The sequence below is a fragment of the Aptenodytes patagonicus genome, chromosome 1 (genome assembly GCF_965638725.1).
Source record: "Aptenodytes patagonicus chromosome 1, bAptPat1.pri.cur, whole genome shotgun sequence".
Lineage (NCBI taxonomy): Eukaryota > Metazoa > Chordata > Aves > Sphenisciformes > Spheniscidae > Aptenodytes > Aptenodytes patagonicus.
The window spans coordinates 10,474,631-10,500,128 of record NC_134949.1 but is presented as its reverse complement, the minus strand read 5'-3'; the positions used below and the strand labels follow the sequence as shown (position 1 = coordinate 10,500,128).

Below are 25,498 nucleotides of genomic sequence, written 5' to 3'. Positions count from 1 at the left end.
TGGTGTCAGAGCTTATCATTTAAAAGGAAGACAAATGACCACATCTGATATCACGCATGGTTTCTTTGTGATATCTTACTATTCCCCTCTGTATAGTCTAATATGATCATGTATTACATTTTATTTTATATAATTTTTACAATCAGGCCTTGGCAGTGATGACTCATTCCGTTGAGATGAAACCTGTATGTTTAATCAGAAATTATTTTATGTGGATTCATCCTTGCACTTAGGATTTAAATGATACAGGACTGACACTCATTTTGCTGAAATTACACTGGTGCAAAGAAGGATGAAATTGGGTACCTAATCATTTCCAAAGACATTTAGAGTATATCCTGAGACATACTCTTAGTCATGCAACAAATCAATTAATCCTTCATGTATTTCTAATCAGTCAAAAGTCACTATAAGGACCAGATTCTGCTTTCAGTTACCGCAAAGCTTTTCCCCATGTGTACAGTATAGTGAAATCCCCTTAAGACATGTTCCTGCACATATTAGTGATCCTCTCCCAGTGTATATGTCTACCCACCTAATCTAAAATATATTCACAACAGGTAAAAGTCTAATCCAAGAAGATGCTAAGGCAAGAAAAGTGGCTTGGTAAATAACAAAAAAAAAATTGGTAAGGACTACACTTCTGTTGTTACTGTTTGTGGCAAGTCAAAATAATTGCTATGAAAACTATGTTACTCCTACTTGAAATCTTAACAGCCTTGGTTAATCACATTACCTGGTGATTACCAGGTAATTAGTGATTGCTAATGATCATAGGCACACTACTAGCCCATAAATGGAAGTAAGTTGATGCCGGACCACCTATAGCACTAACTAGGTACTCTTATGACCATCTTTCTTACAGAAGCAGGACACCTTGCAATATGCCACACATTTATTCGAGCAGGATGGCAATGGGGTGTCATTCCCATTTTAGAAATGGGAACAGAAGGAATAAAACCAGCAGTAGCCAGTGCTGCAAAAGAAATGGGTAGCAGATCAGGTTAATGAACTCAAGTGTCATGAGCCCTTGGCTAGTATTGTACCCACCTATTACCTCTGTTTTAATTAGAAAGTACAAAATATTCACAGTACAAATTTCAGATAAACTGGGCATCTACAGTGCCAGCTGATTTCAACAGTGAGAACAACGATTTGCAATGTGGCAAAGGAGTGCAACTAGCACGCAGCGTTGGCATGAGTCAGATATGCTGGCTTCTTTTCACGATACTGTCTGCAGATTTTTGCTGACTCCTGTTAGTTTCTAAAAATGCTGTTAAACTTATGTTTTACAATCTGTGTACATCCAAGAAGTACAGACCATGGGGATTAACTTCTTCTAACTCCCCAGATCTCAAGTTACCAAAAGAAGCAGATATGATGATACCTTTTCTACAAAGATTCTATTAAAAAAAACATTTGAGAACTAGGTAAACCAGAGGTATTATCCATCCAGGAAAGGTTTGGTCATGCAAGTTTCTGAGGTAAGATGGGAATATAGGAAAAACACATCTTAATAAACAAGGCTTAACAGCTTAACAACACTTTTCAACTACAGAGGGCTTTAGAGGCATTAGCTAACAAATTAATCTTGACAGTAAACCCTTGCCTGACTAAACAGTAAGATACTGCAGTTTCCTACTTTACTGAGAGAAATTAGTGTGGAAAACTAAGGTACAAAACTTAAGAAATAATGCAAGGCAGATAAAGGGAGGCAGATAATAATAAAGAGACACATATAATGATAAAGAGCTCAGCCAAGATACACACAATTCAGGATGTATGTCATAGAAAACAAAATCAGAATATTTCTGACTAAATAAAAGTAAATAACAAAGCCTATTACCTCTTCTATTTCTATTCTTTTTTTTCTTTTTTCTTTTTTTTTTTTTTTTTTCAAAATTGGTGCCACTGAATTCATTTATGAGAAAAGTTTCAGATCAAGAAATACTTGCTGCATTAGGAAATACACACACAGCTGCATCCATCCTAACGCAGGATAACTTTCCACAGAAGATGATGGTGCAAGAAAGCTCATTGCTCACTTCACTCAATTTCCATCTTCTCTCGCCATGCATTCCTACATGTATGTCTCTTTACTTTAACCCGTTTTTGAAAAAAAATCTAATGGACTTGTTACCTCCATATGTAAAAAGAATAAAATTACATATGAGGCTAACAGAAAATATGGACATTCAGTAATATCTGCAGGAAGTATTCCGAATACTTACTGAAGTATGGTATACTATGTATTATATTTTATTCTAATTCAATCTACTAAAAGAAATCAGCCATATACTGCAAAAAAGCAACATCTGCATTAACAGCTGCATGTGAAACCACCACATTTCTGGATTAAACTCACAAAACAGAGTATCGATATATCTCACAGGGCAGAGCACTCCCCAAGTAAAGAGTATTGCCTCCAAGTATAGGGCTGTATTTAGGATCCACAAGACCTCTACCAAAAAGACTATTCAAATCCACGCTGGGGGGAAATTATTGCTGTGAGGGTTCATTCAGCCATTTACAAAATGAACCATTTTTCCCACTAGTCCATATCAGAATATCATAAATCAAAACTTGCCTTTTAATGGACTGTTGAACTTATCCCTCAACATTTTGACTAGTCTAATGGGATATTGGATCTACTTGTGCTGGAGTAAGTTATTCACCTGTAAAAGTGGGGGAAGGAATAGTAAAAACCCTAACGTTGTAATTCATACTTCTAGTCATCTCTCTTTCATTACTCTCCTCCTTCCTGCAGTATCGATAAACACGATTCTTCCAGCTCAGAGCGCAAAATGTTTCACTTAATAATCTTCGACAGAACAGCCCCTGTGACTCAGTTTCTTCCTACGGAAAAGGTTTGAATTTCTAACCAAGAGTCAATACAAGCCAGGTGTGGCAAATTTCTACTCATTCCAGGAAGGAAGAAAACTTCCCTTTTACTGGTTTGTTTAAGACTACCTTAGTGCAGAAAGAAAAATGCAGCACGATATTACAAGTGACAACTGAGAAAAATGGCATGCCTTGATTTAGACCTTAGTCCTGCCACCCTTACCCAGAGAACTTATATAACTTTATTTTTATGCCTACTTGAAAGAAGATTTAGTCCACGCTTAGCAAAATATAATAAAAATCCCAGTAAAGTTAAGGGAGAGAGAGATTATATCGCTGGGGAACGTTTTAGGCTTTTAAACCAGTCTAGTGGGGAGCTGCACAGAGGAAGCAGGAGCACTTGAGTTAGAAAGTTGTTTAGATGAACCAAGTTTAGCTTTTCTCCTTTAAACAAAAATTAACATAATTTAGCATCTGATTGCTACAAAAACTAGACTGTGGACTCATCAACTCCTTCGTGTTCTTATTTACTTCACAAATCAGGTCAAAAGTGAATCAGAATTTATTATAATGGGTAAATTTGAGAGTCTTTGCTCATAGACTTCAACTGAAGCTTTATATGCATGAGGGCTGAAAAAAGGACCACTGATCCAATATATACCTCCATGTTAAAGATAATGATTGCTGTGCAAAAAATTATTCTTAGCCCATATGATCCATAGGACATACTCCTTAAAAAAAATCTCTTCTTTCTGCACTCCTGGCTCAACATTCATGGCTCTGGAGAAACAGGAAATTTCAAAAATGAAAAATGCTTAAATCACTATGTAGAAAATCTGTTATGAAGTCAGACTATAGTTCTTGTCCTGACCAACTCTCAAATGACAGGGAGTGAGGATGTAATTTAAAAATAGGGTGAAAAATCCAATAAAACATTTTTTATAATAGTCAGCAAAATTATAACTTCACATTCATATTCTATGGGTATTTTAGGCCTGCCTCAGATTAAAAAAAAAAGTCTGATTTTGAATTACTGTAATTAACTGCAAAAGCTTACTGATTTGTTGATGCAAAATAATGTCAATCTTTTTCATAAACTTGTTAGAATCTTTGTAAATAAACAGCAAAAATTATACAAGGAACAGAAATTCAGCTCTTTGACATCGGTTTGCTGTTGGCGAGCAGAGAAAGGTGTTGTAAGGAGGGACATAAGTGAAAAACCATGGTCCTTTCCCTAACATCGTTAGTGTAACATTACCAAACGGTGAGCCATATTCTTGTCACAGTGTGCTTGTGAAAGAGGGAGTATATTTTACATTTCACCCTGAAAACTTATTAAGTCTGGAAGGAAGGAAGGTGTGAAACGTTGAGTTTGCTTAGAAGCAGAGCAGGTCAAAAATAGTTTGGAAAGCACTGGAGAAGGAAAAGACAAATCCCTCTTGAGCTGAATAGCTGCAGGCATACGCCATTAATTTTTAGCTATTAAAAAGTGCTGAGGCATATTTTGAAAATCTTCACTCTTACACTGATTTTTTTGTCTGAGAACATCAATGAGACTTTTTAATTTCAGCAGCATAGTCTGGCCCTAAATTGAGAAGATCCAACCCATGAACATCACTGAAGTATAAATTCAGTTGAGAGTGATTTCACTATCAGTGTTACATATTTGCACCTTAAATGTGAGTCACTCCTGCATCACTACTGGGTGCATTACACAGTAGTGCTGGACATAAAAATTATATTCTGCAAACAATATTGATTCCAGTTCTCTTTTACTGTTGGAAATTGGGAGGCAAAGAAGAATCACAACACTCTGTAATAGCAATGACCGATTTGCTATAGTAAGCCATAGCACAATTGATGCAAAACCCGTCTCTTGGTCTGATACTACAGAACAGAGCATTACCCAAAATACGTTTGAGAAAAGTTGAGTGGGATCAGGCTATTTAATAGACGCAACAAGAGAAATAATTCAGAGCTGCAATCTCAAATGTAAATCATTTAAGTATTCATTGATACCTGTCTTGCAGCAATCGTAGGTGGAATGAAAAAGCTGATGCAGAAATGGGCTAAAAGTGATCTAAGACACAACACACAGGCGCTGCCCAGGGGTGGGGGCAGAAATGCAGTTATTATTTTGTACCTGAGTTCTGTGTATTTTCAAGGTGCTAGATATGTTTTACGTGGACACCAAGGACACTGAGCTGTCATTCTTTCTTTCAAGAAGTCTGATTCAGCATTCATAAAAGACATAAATAAAGGATGGCATCTGGCTTTACCAAATTATAGCTATGGTCCAACAATTTTATTCCAGTGTTATGTTCCGGTATATCTTTTCTCCTGTTAGAGCAGATATTTTAATAAGGCACTAGAGAACAACATTTTCTGTAGTCCATAATATCAGCTTTTGTCACTAAGGTCTTTATAAGCACTCTAAGCACAACAGGCATCCCAAGCATACAGTGATCAAAAGCTTCTGTATTGCTGCAGAGAAGTACAAAACAGTCCGGGCCCCAATTCTGCTTCTACTATATTCAACAACGGTGAGAATGAGTCATTTTTCTCTTAAACTACTAAAACGCTCCTAAACTGCAACCCCTATCTCGCACAGGTTTAAGTCAAACATTGGTCTAGAAGATAATACTACCTTGGGTAAAGGATTCTTGCAGAAGGGAAGAATAAAGGCATAAGCATGTCAGACCGCGGTTACCAGTGGGCAACCACAGACTATTTTGTTTCTTTGTTACAAAAGATTAAAGTAATAATAATTTGACCGTGCTTCCATCAATTTAAAATGCTCTGATAGATAAATATTTTTAAGATCTGTACAACAGGCCTCCTATTTAACAATGAATACATTTCAGACTAATGTGCTGCCAAGCTCCAGCTCTCTTTCTAGCAGCTGAATTCTTGGATAAAATCATTTTGCAGGGTATGAGCAATGCAGTTCTGAAAATAGCATCACTGCAAAATGAAAGATGGCAAGAACCTCTACAATGCTGATTTATTTCAATGAAATTTCATCTCTTATAATCAGTATTTATTTTGACGCTTTCAGATGAATTTTCATACTTAATAAAACGTAAATCTATAGAATTTGTTAATTTTGAGGTCCCAGCATAAATGTCTAATAGGGAAACAAAAGAAGAAAAACAGAATTAAAAAAAAAATACCCATTCACAATTCACATCATAAAATATGTAAAACGGGAAATTGCTTTATGGATCCAAATAATTTGCATTTATCACCGCCACATGTACAGAGACACTCACAAAAAGAAACCAACACCAATCAACAAGCTGTTTCGCACTTATCTTTAAGTATATTTCTACTAGAAGAATGGATAGGAGTGATACTTTTTAAAATATTGGTGGGTTTATACATCTTGCATAACGCTCAGCATTCAGACATGTGCTGCTGAGGAAACACTAAGAGGTGATATTGCACTTCCCTGATTCTAAGTAGACTACATCTTTTGGCTTTCTTTGCGATTCACTGATACGAAGGTACACTTCAGCAGATTTTTTTCCTAATAATGAAGATTTTTAAATAGATTGCAAAATACAATTTTCAAATGAGGAGCCTGATATTTTACAATCCATTAATGCAGTTGTCTTTTCTAATTAACATCAGCAATAAAACTGGCGTTCTTCTATCACAGATTTTATGCTAAAAATGAGATTATATGCATATGAGAGGTGTCAAAATCCCTAAGTCTGACAGTAGAAAGAGATGAAAAGAACACATCATAAATATCTTCTGTCTACATTCGGTCACTGATTTTATATAGAAAGCGACGCTGTGTACCAAGCCCAGCTACATTCTCAGCAAGACCTACACTTGTTAGGTCCATGTGCAGAAACCAAAAATACAAATGTCCCAGTTGTGCAAGCCCTAATTCATATGACTCATACAGACTTCCCTGACTTGTCCTAATGACACCGAAACAGTAAGGATGATTCATGCAAATAAAAAATGGCAATACACAACTTCTTTTCTAAAAATTTCCTGCCTGAGTACATACATATATATATGTTCATATGTATATTATTTTTATCCTCAGATGTTTTACACCAGTTTGTCTAAGTAGCAGATCTGCCTTGAATATAATGTATAATTTAATCTCTACATACAGAACAGGTGACTGGGGAGGAAAAAAAGGATAAAAAATAAAGGAAAGAGAGAAAATGAGTGGGGGAGGAAAATTAGAGAAAATAAAAACAGACATTAAGCTATATCCAGAATGACGTAATTACAGAAACAGTCCCATTGATATTGAGAGGCTTCATCTGTAGGTTTATCAAAATTAATGTATCTGTTTTGTTTTGTTGGTTGTTTTTCTTTTTTAATCAGTACACAAAGGTTTATCATCAGAAAGCAGTAGGTACATCTTTATATCGTGCATTACTCACTATCAGTAAAAATATCAACACTGCTAAGACATACTGTGTCAAAAGGATACTTAAGAATTACAACATGTTTTTAAACTCAAGACTGCCTGTTTTGATGCAGTGTAGATAAAAGAACAGAAATAAAGTGAGTCCTATGCTACCTTTATCAGGAAACATACAAATTACATTTACTTAATAGTATTTTTTTTGTCAAGTCTGTATAGATGTGGGTGATACATAAATATATATGGCTACAAAGAAAGAAGTGTTTTGCGTACTGTGTTAGCAGTAGTGTGGTTATAGTGACAGGAGTACTATATACAACAATATTCTCACGTAAGTGCAAAATATCTGCTATGCTGCATGTATAATTGAAGTATTTGGAGTTGCTATGTTAAATGTAAGAGCATGATATCCTGTACCAAGATATAATAGATCCCTAATACATGATACAATGAAAACGATACATTTTAATGAAACCTAATATGTATCAATCAGTAGCTAAGCCTTACAGCTAAAGATCAAGACATAAGTACCGCTATACTTAAATAGTTCATTGAAGAAAAGTCTCCAATATTTGCGGTGAAATATTCCAACACAGGAAGCAACAAATGTGATTATACCACCTGCTCAGATTTTCAATGAAAAATTAAGGCTCCCATTTCATACAGCACAATCCTTCACTTGAAATTCTCTATACATTGCCAGGTAAATGTATCAGAGCATTTTTGCCTTGTCAGAGAAGTAAAATTAATCAAATGACTGAGATTCTATGAAACAGGCATTGCTTAAACCTTCAGCATTTTTTGCCAAAAATGTTTCATACTTGCATACTACTGTATTGGTGATAAGGACTTCTGAATGTTTTCGTAAAAGCACATGTTAAAATATTTACTGATGCAGAAGGAACAGATGACTGAAGGAAAAGTGATTGTACAATAATGAGTTGTTGATGAAATCATGAACTATATAGCCCTGAATATGCACATTTTTCATACAACAGCTGGGAAATACTGCTTCCTCAGACCAACTTTTTAACTAAGAGAAGAAGAGACTGAAAATCATGGGGAGAAAGCAAGTAGCTAAGAACATAATATCAGCAAACCTTCAGTTCTTCAATTATTAATATCTTTTCTTTCCTTTAGTATCTTCTCCTGTGTTTTTTTCCTATTTTTAAATATAAAATCTTTCACATTAAGGGCATTTGCGTCAGTTCTCTTTGTTCTTCCCCATTTGTAATCTGTAGTAGGAAACAAAACACCGCTGTCAAGTCTTAAAAAAGAATCCAAAAATGTTCTCTTTCACCTGCTACATCATTACTTTTTGCAAAGCAGCTCTCCCTGCATCAACCTGTTGTGCTGTCTTCTAAATGAACTAAGCCTTATTTGCACTTTGATTTAATTTCAAAGGGGATACATTACCATGAAGGATGGACAGGCGTTATAGATTGTTTCTACAACATTTCAATGGAATAATAATGAGAAAAAAGAAAGCCAACAGCAAGTAGATTGTGTAGAACATGGAAATGCTATTGACTAACATCATATTCTGAATTACTTCATCATAGGTATAGTTATAATTAAAGTTATATTATATAATATGTTTCCCTGTTGACAATTTCTATTATCAAGACTGGCAGTAAAGGTAAATTCTGAAGGGAATTAGCAAACATGGACAGAGGGACAAAAACAGTTTTAAGGAAATAACACGTAATGTTATGCTAAAAAGTGATCTAGATTTCTATTTGAAATTATACGATATTCTTTTTATACAGTATTCTTTTAATTTCACTAGATTCCATATTTCTTTCTCTTTTAAAACTAGAAAAATCTATGTAGAAGATAAATTGTAATTAGTTGTGTATTATAACCTTATCAGCTCAATAAAAAACAGTAAATACAGGAGCTCAAACACAAGAAAAGCAGTGACTTAAAAAGCCCTGGCTTTGTATTTTGTCACTCTTGCTTCTACATGGCACATCTTTATAAACTGCAACATGAGAATATTTTAAAGGATAATCTTCCCTTCAATGAAAGGCTATATTTATCCAACTCAGAGGATATTAAGTGGTTATTTTACACTTATCTTTGTATTCCTTTCTTTCATTTAACAGTGCGAGCATCCCTTTGAGTCTTTCATAATGGAACCGATACTCAGAACTGAATCCAATTATAACAACCTACCGGCAGTACTAATTGGTGAAAATGCATTGCTGGTAATTGCTGTAAACTCATCCTTCTGCACAGGATGAACGAGGGCAATAAATTCCACCCAGCGTTAAACAATAGGGAAGACTACCATTAGCACTGTTTTTCTTATGTAAAATGCATTGAAGTGAGTCATCCACTTAAAAGTTACCTACTGATAGCTTTAACCCAGATTCAGGGACTAAGGTCAGTGCTTCCAAAAAAACCCAGAAGAATATAACAATAATGAGGTGAGGAAGAGAGAAGAAAAAGGAAGAAAACACCGTTATTAGTCCATAGTGTTTTGTTGTTGTGGGTTTTTTTTTTCCCCCCCCAATCTGTAGGCGAATCTCAAATAGGATGCATTTGCTTATTTTTGCCTTTCTTTTATTGCCTGCTTTCATTATGTGATCTTTGCACTGCTCTGGGCAACACTTTCATGTTAATAAGTATGCAGTGCTTTAAAGATTTCCATCTTACGGCCACGCAAAACATAAAGCTGCGTGCACCGAGAGCATCCCTCAGCTCTCGCAAAGGTGATTTTTGAGAAGTAACGAGCTGGAAGGCCAACGCTGAAGAAACCGGTTCTTTAGTTGTGTTGCTTTAAGCAAGCTAAAACCCCTCTGGTGTGGCACACGCGTGCGCACACACAGCACCCCACCAGCAACCACGGGCAGAAAACAAACCCTGCAACTGTCAAAATATTCATGGTGTGCACTGGAACACGTCCAGGTAGGAGCGAGCTTCAGCACGGGCTCAAAACTCAAAGCAGTGCTCGCCTGCCTGTTTCACGTGCCTGCCGCAGAAAGGCAAGAAAATCTGTCTTTTGCGTGAATTTTAATAAAATTGCGAAAGTTTTATTTTTTTTAAAAAATAGCGTTAAAACTCCAGCCAGGCTGAAATAACCTTTGTGGGAGGAGGGGGCGGACTCTGTGTAACTCGAAACTTTCCTGTCAGCACGGCCGAAGTGCCGGGGGTATATTTAGAGCTGGGATCCGCTCTGGAGCGGGGCTGTGAGGCAAAGCCTTTACCTCAAAAGTACAGCCGCCGGCCGTGACCGGGGCACTCCCTCCTCCTCCCGGCGACCGACCCGCAGGGACCCTCCGCTGCCGTGACTCCTTCCCAAGCGAAAGCAACCGAAATCCTGCAATTTTACCTCGCCGCCACTTTCCGCCCGGACTTACTTTATTCCCCTTTGTATTTTCGCCGGCGCCGCGCTCTCCCCGGCACAGAGGTGCGCCCCCGCCCCGGCCGTGCCCCCCGCCCCGGACCCCCGGACCCCGCGGGGACTTACGTGGTGGCAGAAGGGAAAGGTCCCTCCGAGGAGTGGTTCATCACCAGGGACTGGAAAAGTGTCAGGCTAAAGACTAGCAGCCAGCCAGCAGCCATCTTCCTGATCGAAGATCGATCCCCCTTCCCCAAGTCGGCGAGACGGCAATAATAATAAATTCAATTATTGTGTGTGTGGTGGTGTGGGGGGGCTGTTGTTTTTTAAAGCCTCCTCCGCTCTCCCCCCCCCCCCCGCCCGCCCCCTCGCAGGAGGCGCAGCCCAGAGATGTGCCGAGAAGCGGGAGCGCGGCCGAGGGTGGGAAGGAGGAGGAGAAACGATGGAGATCTGTGGGTGGAGAGGGGGAAGAGGAGAAACGGAGAAGAGAGAGAGAGACTCTACTCTGCTACTCCAGCAGCAGCTCCAGCTTCATCTGATCCGCCGCCATCAGGGCTACTTTTGTAACAGATCTCCGCTCACTCTGTGTGTGCGTGTGTCCTTCCCTGATTTATTCCCCTGATTGCAGAGCAGAAAGAGGAGGAGGAGGAGGAGAGAGGCAGGCGGGGTGGGGGCTCCTGAAGGGAGAGGAGGAAAGAAGGGGAGAGAGTTGGAGACGGGCAGATCTCTCCCGGCTCCTGCCTTCCCTGCCGGCAGCGGGGGAAAGTCGGGGCGGGGAGCGCGGGGGGGCGCCGGGCCCTGTGGCGGCCGCGCTCCTTACAAGGCAGCCGAGGAACTCCCCGGGCCGGGCCGGGCCGGGCCGGGCCGCCCCCGGCGCCGCGGGAGCCGCGCTCCCGCCCCGCGCCGCCCGCCGGGGGGGTGCGTGCCGCACCTCCCCGCCGCCCGGACGCTATTTTTAAAACCGCTTCGTGCCTTGTTTTCATTCCTCCCCCCGGCCCTCCCTTTTAAGCAGCAGCCTCACACAGCCCCTGTGCCACCGGTCTGGGCTGCATTTTTTGATAGGTATATCTACATTTATACGTGTGTCGATACATGTCGCGCTCTCCGCCGGAGCTGGCCCGGCGGAGCAGCGCGGCCGGCACCGCCCTCCGCGGAGTCCCGTCCCCGGAGGGTCCCCGAAGCACTTCTGGGGGCACGGCTGGGAGTCCTCAGGCGTCTTCCCCGCCCCGACCGCATCTCTAACCTAGATGTTAATTTCAGATTCCTTTGGCAATTCGGAGGACAAATTCCCTCTCCCGTCCTTTATTTTACCCGTGTTCACGTATAGCAGTCTCTGCGGCAGCTATACATTCTCCGTACAAATGGACAAAGTAATCCAGGGAAATATTTCTTAGCTTGTTTGCTAAAGCAGTTAAAAGTTCAGTGACAATTTTGATTTTCTTTTCGATCTCTGGGTTGTTGGTTTTGTTTGCTTCTGTATCTTTCCTTTTATATGTTTATATATTTTTATTTAATTAAATATAATTATGTAATTATATTTATATTTTTATATATCTAATTAGTCCAACGGGTGAAAATGAAAGAGCAGACCCAGTATTCATGTTGTCTTCACGTCCTTTGTATTTCAGGGTCACATCATCTTGAATGTATTAACTCATAATTTATATAAACCAGAAAAGTGCTCATCTCTATTTTGAAGGTGGCAAAAGGACCAAAGCTGAGATCCACAAATGAAGAATTGAGTTTTCACATTGCCCAGGCTCCAAGCCAGCACAGTATTTCAGTTGCAATCTGTAAAGCATGCAGTCACTTATCTACATTGTTTCGGGTTTGGAGCTGGCACTTTGGAGCTGGTGGGAAGAGCTCCCAGTTGTCTTCTCCTATCCACCTACTTGCAGGTACGCAGGATTCAGGGTTTGGATGCAAGTCCAAAATAGCAATTTCTAAAATGGTACTGCAGCCTGTAGACTCAAAGTCTCAAGAGTCCCTACAAACTCGCTTCTGTAGGTCTCCATAGGTTTTACAGTTTTGCCACATCAGTGGCAACGCGTCAGATACTCAGCACCTCTGCTTTCCTACAGGGATGTAGAGGCACCGATGGTCTCTGCTGCAAGGTGCGACAGGTAACTGCAGAGTCATGGGCATGTGGCACAGAGATGCTGCTTCACATGGGATGTATCAAGATGAAATCCAGGGTGGAGAGAAGATGTTGGGAGTGGAGTAAAGGTTTGGAGAAATGCACAGAGGAAAGAGGCTGGAAATGTGGAGTAGTTCAGGTTGCACAAGGCCATGACAAATTTACTTCTTAGAGTGTAATTTAAGGCATCTCCTCACTCTTAGGGCCCCACACTGTTTAAAGATAGCATTATCCAGTATCAAGAGGACATCAATTCAGTTATGAACATGAATATTCCCAAAAAACCACTGATTCTGGCCCTTGATAGGACTCTGAGTGTTGGCACGAGTTCATGCCTAAACTCTGCTGAGATCCACAAACTAGATGTTCTTCTGCTAGCTGTGCCCCAAAACACCTACAGCCTCGCAGTGGGCAACACAGTGATGGATTAGCACTCCGGCAACACCCCTACAGAATAAAGGATGGAAACGCCCCGCCTGGCTCCTTCCTTTCCTGAAGGATCCAGCATTCGCCCATGTCATGTCTGCTCAACAGGAAAGTGCTCGGGTTCAATTCCCAGCTGTGCTCCCCCCCCCCCCCCCCCCCAAAGGCCCACACACTGCTCACCAAGCCATGGTCAATGAGCTGAGAAAGAGGTGCTCTCCCACTGAAATGGGCAAGCAGAAAAGGATGCACACATTGGTCAGGGCAAGAGAGGGTGCAAATGACTGTGCAAACCCACATGGGAAATGGATTCAGTAGGTAAGAATAAGCAAGACCACTCTCGCTCAGACGTACTGTCTCAATACAATGTACAGGAGACAGAGAAAGATCAGAGAATGATAATGTAAAATAAATAGAAAAGTATAGGGTTACACAGGAATGTTTCTTTCATCATTAGTATAATTTTCTATAAGTCTACATTTGTGATGCTGCAACCATCATTTATAGAGCTCCTTAGTGCAATAATTATTGCTACTAATAATTCCAACAATAACACATGGCTAGCAATGCAATGGTGCAATGCATGGGTGGGTTGGCAGCCCACCTAGAACCGTAAGGTCTGGATTGTGATTGTTTCATCGGCACTAATACACTGTAACGATAGCTAAAATGTGAAAAAGATGCTAGAGGAAATACCGCTATTTTTTAATATAGCAATATTTGAAGCATCAAATCTACTGTGTTATTTACAACTGTATAACAAGACTCTCTGGAAGGTAATCCTACAGTGAATGCCACTTAGGTGCAAGTGAATGCCTGTGGAGCTCACTGAAACTCAGGGATGAAGGTGAAGAGAAAGGGTGTCTACATGTGGCTGCAGCGTGGAGGAGAAATACCCAGGTTAGCTCCAAACAAGCTAGTTGAGGTGTTGAGGAGCAGCCAGGGCTGGGAAATGGAGCTGGGCAAGGGCTACCTCTCTGGCATTTATGGGAAGACTCAGATCTGTGATATGCAACTCAAGTTCAGCCTGCAAGCTTTACAGGATTTACAAGCAAGCTTGGACCGGAGCCCAGTTTTGAGAAAAGCTGGACCCAAATAACAGTTTTCCTTCAAAATTAAGTGAGGCTTGAAGTTGGCTTTTGAATTTTTGCCTTTTTTTTTCTTAATATGAAATTCAGGAAGCCAATGCCACCCTGAAGCACAGGGAAGAAAAGAATGCAGGAGTTACTCCAGGAGGAATGTGTTATTTACTATTTACTCACCCTTTTGTTTCACCTAATTATTTATGGCTTAAAAATGCATTTTTATGCCAGGTATTTAATAAAGATGCAGCATGTTTCAAAATGTTGACCTCATCTGACAAACATGAGTAATTGTGCTCAAAGGAGTTCCCACTAGCTGTAACAGGAAAGTGTGATTGACTTAAAACATAGTACTAGCAGAATTAACTTTCTTGATATTTCTTCATCCTCCCATAACCCAGGAAAAAAAAAAAAAGCACAAACGTAGTTTCATCATGAAATTTTAAAAAACCATTAAAATCTCCTAAGTGATCAATTCCTTTACATTTGATGATTATACTATTTCCCTACACAGTCACGTTTCAAACAATATTTTAAGTATGTGGTTTTTACTTCACCATAATGTTGCACTGCAGATATTCTTGTAATTTACCTGTGTTAAGGTTCCTAAAGGTCTATCACAGCTGACAAGTCATCTTTTTTAAGCGCTTAAATATAGACTTGAATGACAAACCACGAAAGTAAATCTTTCTTCATTCTTACTTCACCTCATTCTCAATTTATTGCCTGACATATCTGATCGAGACCTGTCTGTGAAGGAGCACAGGAATGACAGGGATTGATATAATGAGAGGGGTCTTACAAAAAGTTTGCTTTGCACCTGCTTGGTGGACTTGGCAGTGTTGGGTTTACGGTTGGACTCGATGACCTTACAAAGGCCTTTTCCAACCTACATGATTCTATGTTTCTATTCTGTTCCGTGAGTCTATTGCAATTACTGGGAAACTTTCAATTGACCATTGTGGTCCATACGTCAGAAATAAAAATTCCTGTTGCAAAAATACAAAATTTATTTTGCATCAAAGGCTTCTTCTCAGTTCAGTATATCAGTAACAAGTATTAACTAATGATCAAGCTTTTCTCTTTAATTTAAATTTCTGGATATATTATTTACATTTTCATAAATGATTTACCCTGTTGCAAATCCAGCATAAGAGACAAAAGATATGGGCCTTTTGTCTCTCTCTTAACCATTTTTAAAAAAAACAAATATGAAGTTAGAACCAGATTCAAAGTTTTATTAATCTGGTTTTATGCCTGTATATAAATTCATTCTTCAGTAATCAGGATTGTCATAAAACTTTTGGAAAACAGTGGCAGTTTAACACTTAACATAGACAGTGATAGCAGCACTTGTGTGACTAGATAGCACGCAATGACCAAGTGTCTTAAGTGTCTTTTTTTTTTTGTTCTATTCAATAAATCGGTAGTGGCTGTTTTTCTCGCTGACCCTAATCTGCAATGTGCTGAGTACACTTCACCTTTGTGGTTGAGGTGACAAGCACTTTGCTAGGTGGAACCCCAGATGTCATTCAGTTCAGCCAAAATGTGCTCGCTGAAATACTGTAAAAAGTATGACAAGGTCTTAATCAATACCACAGCAATACCAAAATACCATTTTGTTCCTGGCATGTAGTATCTTCTTTATGTCTATGTGTTACACAGGGCAGGAGGGGGTAATCTTACTGAATAATTCTCATTCTGTTTGCTTGTGTGGGACTGACTAGAGAGTGCAGGCAGCCTGATCTCAATTTCTAATTTCAGGGAAAAAAAACCTCTTATTGAAGTCTGCACCAGATGGAAATGCAGGATCCAGCCCATTGCAAGTGAGCTGACTTGTGTCACATATTTGAATCGGATATCATTTTATATTGTAAAAACTTTGTGAGCTACATCCAGCAGCAAGGTAGTCAACACTGTTTGGTTCTCACCCTTGCTTTTATTCACATTTGTGTAAGCATGCTGAAACTAGTAGCAAAACTTTCCCTATCTGATATAATTGTTTATTTTTTTCTTGTTATTGTCAGATTTGAGGAAAACATTCATCCTAATTCTAGTCACGAGAGCAGGGATGTATGCATTTTCACACTGAAAGTTTTTTTGTTTGGTTGTTTTTTTTGACACCGCTGTTAAACCAACAATAATTTAAGTATAGTTTAATATTGAACTTGGAGCCCAGCATAATAAATATTCTCTCAGTGAATACCAGAGAAAAGTATCTTAAAACAAAGTGCCAGGCTTGTAAAACTTCATCCATTTAAGGAGGAAGCATAATGCAAAGTTTATTCAATTATCATTGATCCTGATATGTCTATGCAGGACACTGTAGCACTATGTGGAGATAGTAGTTTGGTTCTGAAAGGCTCTGTGTTCATTCTATTATTATTATTATTATTATTATTATTATTATTATTATGCTTCTGAGTTCGTAAGGAAAATGAACTTTTTTTGTTCAAGAATCACTGTATTGTATTTCACAGTGTAATGTAGAAGTGCTCATTGTAAATCTCATATTGATGTTGTGACACTATTCACAGAAAACCATAAATGTCAGTAATCTTACTGGAGGAAACCCTCAATTATAAATGTTAAACTGTGGTATGTTCTGAGCTTGTAAAGAAATATAACTTCTAAGAAAAGTCTTATACAAATAATACATATTTTATGTAAAGATGGATTAAGTGACACAATATTTTTATACAACCTTGTCTATCTTCCACCCAGCCCCTAAACTATTTTAACTTAGTTTATTCCATCCCTTCCATTGACTTTAAGCAGATACAGTTCTTTCTTGAACCAAAAATATTTATGTATTTCTTCTTTCACCTCCTAAATCAGACAATTTTTCCCCAAATTTTCACCCTGTGAGATTCATCTTTACACCAGTAGAAGCTTTTCTAAGTGCAAGAATGCTACTATCCTGAAATCTGGTATCTTGCAACTTTATAGGACTAAAAAAGGGTAGTACATCGTCCCACTGAAAGGAGAGGACAGCTGCCGTCTGAGGTGGCAATCAGAATAACCATAGCAAACCACTTCCAGCCGAATGGGCTGAAGCCACCTCAATCTCTCATACCTGCTTGACCCATCTAACCTAATTAACCAGGTGGTTATGAAAGCTGCATTCAGAAGTTACTGCTGAGATTTTAATTAGCAATATTCCTGCAAAAGAATGGGTGCTGTCATGCCATCCAGCCACAGATGCTGCTTTTGGAAGTTCAACAGGGTGAGCTAAAGCTTAGTAAGAAAGTTGTATCCAACTCCCTTCTTTTGGGAACACAGTTATTACTGTTCTCATTCTGCACTTGGTGAGATACACATGGACCACCTACAAGGAAAAAAAAAAAATGTTTCTTTTGTCTTATCCAATAAGTAAAAACAGTAAGTACTGTGCTTTTAATTAAATGACTGTTGTTTAAGGGACTTGTGCTCTCAGCTGAGAATGACAACCTGAGAGTGCGGGAGCATTGGTATCTTTGGACGAGGTATTGTGCATGAACGAGACACAGTATTTGTCAGAGAATTGCCTCCAAGAACCTTTTACAGAGTGGTGTTTGCATTCAGTGGTGGATCGCCAACCTCCTGATGCTTTTAAGTTTAGCAGCTGGGAGAAACTAGTGATCTCGGCTCCATTTGTAGTCAATGGACATAGACCAGCACCTCCACAGAATGATGCATCCCATCCTAAAATAGGTGGTTGAGATGGTATCAGTCTCCCATTTCATCTGCCTCACAAACTATTAGTGAATACAAAAATAACTCAGAAGGAATATGGAGCAGGGAAGAGATGAAAAAAAAAAAGTTAGAATGAAAGACAATAGGGGAAAAGTAAGAGTTAAGAACAGGAAAGTACAAATCAAGAAGAAAGGGTATGCATGTGGAAATGAAGACAAACCAGTGAATTTTTATACCATAAAAGGAAGATAAAATTTTAAAAAGGAAAGGAAAGAGTGAGGTGGGGAAAAGTAAAGTGAAACAAGAAAGCAGGAAAATTAAGAGGAAAAAAAATGCTTAGGAAGACGAAAGAATAGGGGGATGGAAAACTTAGAGCTAGGTGGGTGGGAAGGATCACAAAGAAGAGAAAGGGGAAGGAGAACACGGACAGAGGTGGTCTACACATGCTGATGTGCACATGTCCACTTATTTTAGTTTTAAAAGATGGCAAATTAGGAGTTGTAACAATAAAAAGCAGACGTGTATTTCGCAAGTCTTTTAGTATGTCCAGGGAGGACACTGCAGACTGACGTGACTTTGCTGTGACCACACTGTGCTGGCTCAGAAGCCAGGTGGCCCCGTTATCTGGGATCGGGCCCAGTCTAATATGCTTTGCCCCTAAGCAGAGATTATTAGCTCAGATAATGGAGGCCACATAGCTTCTGGTTTAGGAGCACAAGGCTCACTACTTGTGCCCCCAGGGTGAGGGCAGGACTCACTCCTGTGTGATGCTATATACCTCAATCTGATAATACAGCATCTGCTACATATTTTACACCAATTGCAAAAATGATTTAAGGTAAACTTGACTCTTCTGTGTACCCGTAGTTTCTGATGAGAGAAGCTGGTGGGGTAGATGGTAGACTTTATGCCAAGTACCCTTAAGAAATAATAAAATAATAAATATTTATAATATTCCTTCTCCAATAAAGCCTAAGGGCAGATAGTTTCTCTCATCTCTTCCATGATTTATTACAAATCTTTAATTGGCAGTTCTGAAAAAATTCCAATTCAGCTTTTAAAGTGAAAAGTCAAAAGATAAAAGCAGCTGTAGGTAAACTTGCATGTCTGATCAACCCCAGTCTCTAACTAAAATGAAGGAATGGATTTAAAAGTTACATTTCAAGCCTCTGCTATCATTTAAGCAGTGTGAATTTTTATGCTGTCTGAAAGCCTAAAGTAAAATTTTTGCATGTGCCCATAGTATCTATACGGGTTTAATTCTTTCCAGAATCATACCCCATTAAACTATGTAACAATGATGTAATTTATTCATATGGGTTAGTACCCCCTCTTTTGTCCAAACTATTTCACAAGCCATAATTTATCAGGATGGTAATGTTATGCCCCCTTGTTATAATCAGCTCTGCACAGTCTGCAGTTCCATGCAAAGCAAAAAGGGCAGCTCTGTACAATCCACTCCAAATGCTGGGATTAATTTTGTTGTAGACTTCACATTGCACTTGCAGATGTTATTAATTACTGCCACTCCCAGTTTAATAGCTGTTTCCATAGTAACTATGAGAATTTAAAGAAGGTGTGAAGGGAAGTAAGTTGAGTAGTTGTTTTGGTTTGTTGGTTTTTTTTCCTAAAAGAAGGACAAAGGCAATCTGACTATATATATAAAAATATAAAAATCCCCAAACCCTAAGCAGTGCAAGATAAACGAGAAGTAATGACACAGAGGAATGTGGACGTTTTCAGAAGGTACCAAGTAACTTAAATAATCAATTACTTAAGTTAACAATCTGCTCTCACTTGGTCCTTTTAAGTTTAATCCTAGTTTGCACTTTTTGGTACAGTCTAGAAAGTCCAGTGAAGTCAGAGTGCATGCAGTGCAAGTATATGTGGAGCTATGTCTGTCTCCAGCATCACAGATTTACTGGATATAAACACACTACCAGCGGCTCTAGTTTAGAACTAAAAAGTTTAAAATCATAGATCTCCATTACTTAAAAGAATGAAGACAATGATAAATTTAATATCTTATGTGAATTATAAATTAACCACGTGACTGTGTCTCCAAATTGAAATACAGCTTTTTACATCCACTGCCCAGCACATTTACAAGAACAAGAGCAAGGTGTATCAGCTAACACACCAAGTACCTGTTATTATCCTTGAGTCATCTCTAAATTCTGTCTTCAGACAACATTTGCTGTTGGTTAAGCAGTATTATGAAACATCTAGGTAGAATGTCCTGGTAAAGGGAGATATGGATAGTTTAATATTTACTCCCCTCTCATATCAGAAAATAAAGTGAAAATAAAAGCAATTACTGATAAAATACAAATTATTGCAACTTGAAACTACTGTGGGGAAAAAAGGTGAGAATTATTTTGATATTTCAAGATGATACATTGAAATAACAGAAATATTTCCTTTTCGAAGGACTTTTCAGATATTTCTTTACATTTATAACTGATGGTTCTTAAAAATAATTAAAAGAGGAAACAGAGAAAATGGGGTTATTGACAAAATCCGTATTTTCTTTAAAAAAATCGCCCTTCAGTTTGGGAAACTACTAGCACTATTTCTCTGTAAGTAAATGGGGTGATCATTTATAATACTCTAACTCTTAAAACGTCATATGAAAATTATAACAATCTGAGCTGTATTTCCATCAATAGCTGTGATAGAAAATGTGTCTTTAAAAGTCCAGTCCTCTCTCCCTGAAGTACAGAAAGCCTTTCCCCCACTTTGAAATGCAGATGACTGACTCCAGGAGCACCACAAGAATTTTCCCCTTTTTATTACCAAGGGGAGCCCATTGTCAAGTCCCACACATACCCATCTGTGCTCTGGGAGTGAAATACAACCTTTTGAAGCAGATAAGCATTTGTCCTGTGCACTGCTGAAATCCTGGTTTCAGACTTTAAGTAGGTCAGACGTGGTGCCCAGTTTGTGACTAATCTTCTTCAGAAAGGTACATAGCACCTCAACCGCTTGTATGTATTAATAGTCCAGTATTTGAAATTGTCATCAAAACATCTACTTAAGCACACAGTAAGTAATAATAATCCAGGGCATAATAAAATAATTAAACATATAAAAATAGAAGCTGTGAAAAAAAAGGGCTTTTAATGTTTAAGAGGATAAATCTGGAATGAGAGTTTTCCTTTTATAACACAGATCAACGTTTTCCCAGTGATCTGGGAAATTCCTGTAGGACCTAAGCATGTTCTGTCTCCCACGCAACACTTTGCAGCAGAAATCCTCTTTGAGAAGAAAAAGTTCCTCTCCAGAAGAGGCTACTGCTATTTTCTCATCTGGCACAGTGGACTGGATGCCCACGCGCACTACCCTTGAGGCCAGCTGAACCACATCTTGCATGATGTCCTGCAGAGAAGTCACCTTGCCACCTCCCCAGAGATTGCCTGAGACCAGACTGAGGCACCTGTTAAGCAAAAGCAGCAGCAGCGGTAGATGGGACCACTGTTCATTATTCCCTGGAAATAGAGTTCCTTTGTTTCTTTTTGACCTTGGAAACTTCTCTGCCCTTGTCTAGCCTTTTCTTCTGGCCAGTCTCCCAAGGTCTGCTTTCTAGGTGTAAAAAGAGATGAGAGGGAGATCATTTTTGAAAACATGAAAAGTCTTGGGAAAACACTGAGAGGAGGACATAACCTTGAGAGTACATGGGTAAAGGAGGCAGAAAAGCTAATGCAGGGTCAGAAAAATGAAAGGAAAAGGATTAATTAAAACATACTAAAAGAGTTTTGAAGATGAAAAAGGAATATAAGTGCTAAGTATTTTTCTTTGTGACAGAAGCTTTGCTGAAAATCAATAGGGAAAGCATGGCTTTTATTTGAGTGGTAATTTGCATATTAATATTGTGATAGCATTATGCAATAGTATATAAGACAGATTGGGTAAATAAAGGCTGTGACCAAACATTTCAGCTTTTCCCCCACGTCTATTCGAAATAAAACTGGCAGAATGTCACACTGTAGGCTTGTCCTTGATTTGTTTCCAGTAGAACATTAATTGATGCGTTCCCATGTTTTGATACGTGATTTACAAGCTCTATAACTCAAAGGGTGATTACAGCCAGGCTAGCAATCTGGACGCCAAGCCTCATTTCAGTGAACTGTCCTGGATATTTCACTCTAGAAATCATGGCTTTCTAAATGTGTGGGAGACAATATTAAGCAGTGGCAATCAACAGTACAGTTTTCTGTTGGTGTAGCGGGAGGGAGTATTTTGAAATAGCTACTGCATCTGCTTGGTAGCTATTTTTTTCTCAGACTGGAAAAATCTCCAATGTTTCAAAAAAAATACCCACAAAATACCCAGAAATGTAGAAGTCTTCACAAAGAACATTCTGTATTTTTAAAAACCTGTTTTTTTCAAAGCAACCAAAAGAAATGGAAGAAGAATATGTACAACTAGTAAAAAAAGCCCCATAATTCTCTTCCCCTAGCACTTCAAAAATTGCTTTGCAAAACTCTTGGTAACCCAGAAATTTTTGAATTATAGTTTCATTCCAATACAATCTACAGTGGCTCAACTGTGACCCCTAAAAACTAAGGCTATAATGGGAACCGTGAAAAATTCAAGCCATTATTGTACTGCCCTGTGTTACTATAATATCATCTATCCGTTTCATGTTTCATCTAGTTTTCTAATATTATTTCATTTGGTGAAAGATGCTTAATGAGAAAAAAATTTAGAAGCACTTTTTTTAATAACTCTATTGTTAAAGGCGTTGTAGAGAGTTTGTTTGTCAAAGAGAAAGTACTGTGATTGTAAGTTTATTCGATTGAAGGCTACTTCCAGTACAACAGCTTTACAGGTTAATATTCCTTTGTTATAGATCATTTCAGCTCACACATCAAAATCAGCTAGAAGATGGTATTAGTACTGAGTAGCAGAATACTAGAAGCTGGGTAAGTGTAAGGGACGAGGCCCAAGTGACTGTGCTGTGAGCACAGACAATGCCCCAGGGAAAGCTCCAGAAGCCAGCCACGGGGAGGGGCCCGGTGTCACTCTCCTTGACTGACTAATGTCTCAACCACTCCTGAAACCGGGCTGAGAGAAGATTCTAGAAACCTTGGACTGGGGCCAATAAATAGGGGCGCACACGAGCCTCCTCGGGGTGCTCTCCACACTGACACCCCCCGTTGGCAGGTCTGATGCTGGATCCAGGATTAGTGATCTCTCTCTCTCTCTCTCTCACCCCTCCTCCTTCTCGTTCTTTGCCCTTGATGGTGCTAAGTAACACAAGGCCTACCTCAACTTCTCATAAAGCTGCTTAGCTTATGTGACATATTAATACACAGAGGGTTGATGCTTATAGAGTGTTCGTTCCATTAAAGTTGATGTTCATGTATGGACCTTGAGTGTTATCTCACCTTAATCCACACCGAGGGGATTTGCAGACCTTAGTCACTCTCCCCTTCTCATAGGTGGGACGTGACAGTAAGGCACATTACTATAACTTTGCAGAGTGAAAACTGGTGCATGTTGGCTACAAAATTGTGGAAGTAACCAGCAGCAGTAAATTGGTGATAGCAAAATATTTAATATATTTAAAACACAAATGCTAGTTCATTATTTCATACATTGAACCTGCTGTCTGAAAGCTGTGGGTATAAAGATTTTGCTTTATCCAACTTTTAGGGGAGCACCATTGCCCTCTTTTTACCAATGAGATATGTTGTCATTTCATTGGGATCCTGTGCCAGTGCAATCCTCTGTTCAGCATCATCTCAGGATTTCTTGCACAGTCACTTTTTATGGAGACACTGCTTCACTAATGCCTTTTGCAACAAGTGCAACTGCCTGTGTGCAGGAGAGAGGTCAAGTCTATTACTTTTTATACAAACTCATATATTTTGTTCCTCATCATAGTGCTTGACTGATTTTTCAATGGAGCATTTAACAATGTGAAGAATACTTGATCCTGTTATACATACTTTCTTCTTTTCTTTTTCATCTGTTGTTTTATCCATATAATTTTGCACTAGAAAGCCAAACACACCTTACTCTGTGGTCAGAAGGTGAGGAGAGTGGCTGAGCCTCAGGCTTTTCAGTCATACAGGCAACATGAATTTTTGATGTGGAAGCAAAGTGGCTTCTTAGCAGATGAAAGAGCTTATGAGAGTTAAAATAAGGAAAAATAAACGGAAAGTAGCAGTGCAGTTTTGATGTGGCAAGAAGAGTGGGATAATTCAAGAGAGGCCAAGTTTGAGAGACAGGGTTGATAGGAAGAAAGTGGACTTTTGAGGAAGTTTGAGGAGGAGAAATGGAGCTGAAGAATTTGTGGGAGGAGATAGGAGGTTGCATCTTTCCCTGATAGATATTGCTATGTCTAAGAAATGAAGTAGCTGCCCTTGGCCTTCATTCCAGACATTTAACTGGTCTTTAGATATCTTTGAACTATACTATGCATGAAATGTCCTGAATATTGGGAATGAAGCCTTTAAATTTACTAAATATTCTGTGGAAATTGCAATAGAGATGAGAACAGATCTAGAAATACGGCTGCAGCCTTATATACACTAAGTGCCCAATGGTCCACCTTCCCAAGCACTGAAGTTTTCTGCTGTTTGTGTCTAGCTGAGCGAATGAAGATGCAAATAATCAAGACCAGCTCATCCTGTGGCTTGGAGCTTCCTGCCAACTGGAGATAATAGAATGAATTTCTTGCCGATTCTGCTGTATGAAATGAGGATGCTAGCAGTTAGCAAAACATGCTCAAAAAATGCTGTGTTCCTGAGGTCAAAAAGTTTTAGAATAAAATAAGAATTGCCAAAAATCAAACTGAAATTAAAACAAGGACCAGAAGTTTCACTACTTTCCTAAAGGAGAGGAGCAGAGGCATTATACAATGAGGTTAAGGAAAAAGATGACATAGCTATGGCTATGCCATAGCTGACATAGCTTTAAAACAAAAAAATACTTTCTTTCATGTTTCTGACCTCAGTTTTATAAAATGTTTCAGAAGAGATTCTGAAGGTAATTAAAGACAGAGAAAAAAATGTGATAAAACACAACATGGGTTTACCAAAGACTTACTTGATCATGCTGAATTAAGCTGATATTTTCCTTTGATTTTCTGGACAAGGGAAATGAAATGCATCTAATCTACCTGGACTTTTGCAAAGCATCTGATACAATTCCACAAGGAAAATTATTAGCTAAATAGAGAAGTCAGGGATTAGTGCAAGAATTTTAAAATGGGTAAAGAATAGACTTAAAAGAGAAAAAGTGAAATGTTGAAGTAAAATGCTGGTTAGGCAATTGTCTTAAATATTAGATTAGAGACTTATTCCATCTAATGTTTTCATTAGTAATCTTGGTTCATGGTATGCATTTGTTCTGTTAAAATTTAATGATGACACAAAGGAATTACTAATATGGGGGAGGGTCAAACATCATACAGGATAAAAAAGATGAATGATGATGGCAGTAACAGTAAGAAGAAAATCCTGACTTTAGGGACTAATATGAAAAAAATATTTGCTGGATATATTAGCTAATTACAGGATGACTATGATCCATTAATGTAGATTAATGGATGTGGATGTAGATGCAAAATAACCAAATATAATCTTGTA

The 25,498-nt window shown here is 38.8% G+C and overlaps 1 protein-coding gene across 8 annotated transcripts in view; it reads right to left on the bottom strand.

Moving 5' to 3' along the window:
• The window catches only part of CACNA2D1 (calcium voltage-gated channel auxiliary subunit alpha2delta 1), a 434,729-nt gene extending 423,803 nt beyond the window's left edge, over positions 1-10,926 (bottom strand). For all 8 annotated transcript variants that reach the window (XM_076360363.1, XM_076360445.1, XM_076360724.1 and 5 more), the window contains exon 1: positions 10,713-10,926. In XM_076360363.1, the coding sequence (XP_076216478.1) occupies positions 10,713-10,807 (95 nt within the window). In that variant the 5' untranslated portion in view covers positions 10,808-10,926. The remainder of the gene's footprint in view (positions 1-10,712) is intronic.
• Positions 10,927-25,498: the final 14,572 nt, after the last annotated feature.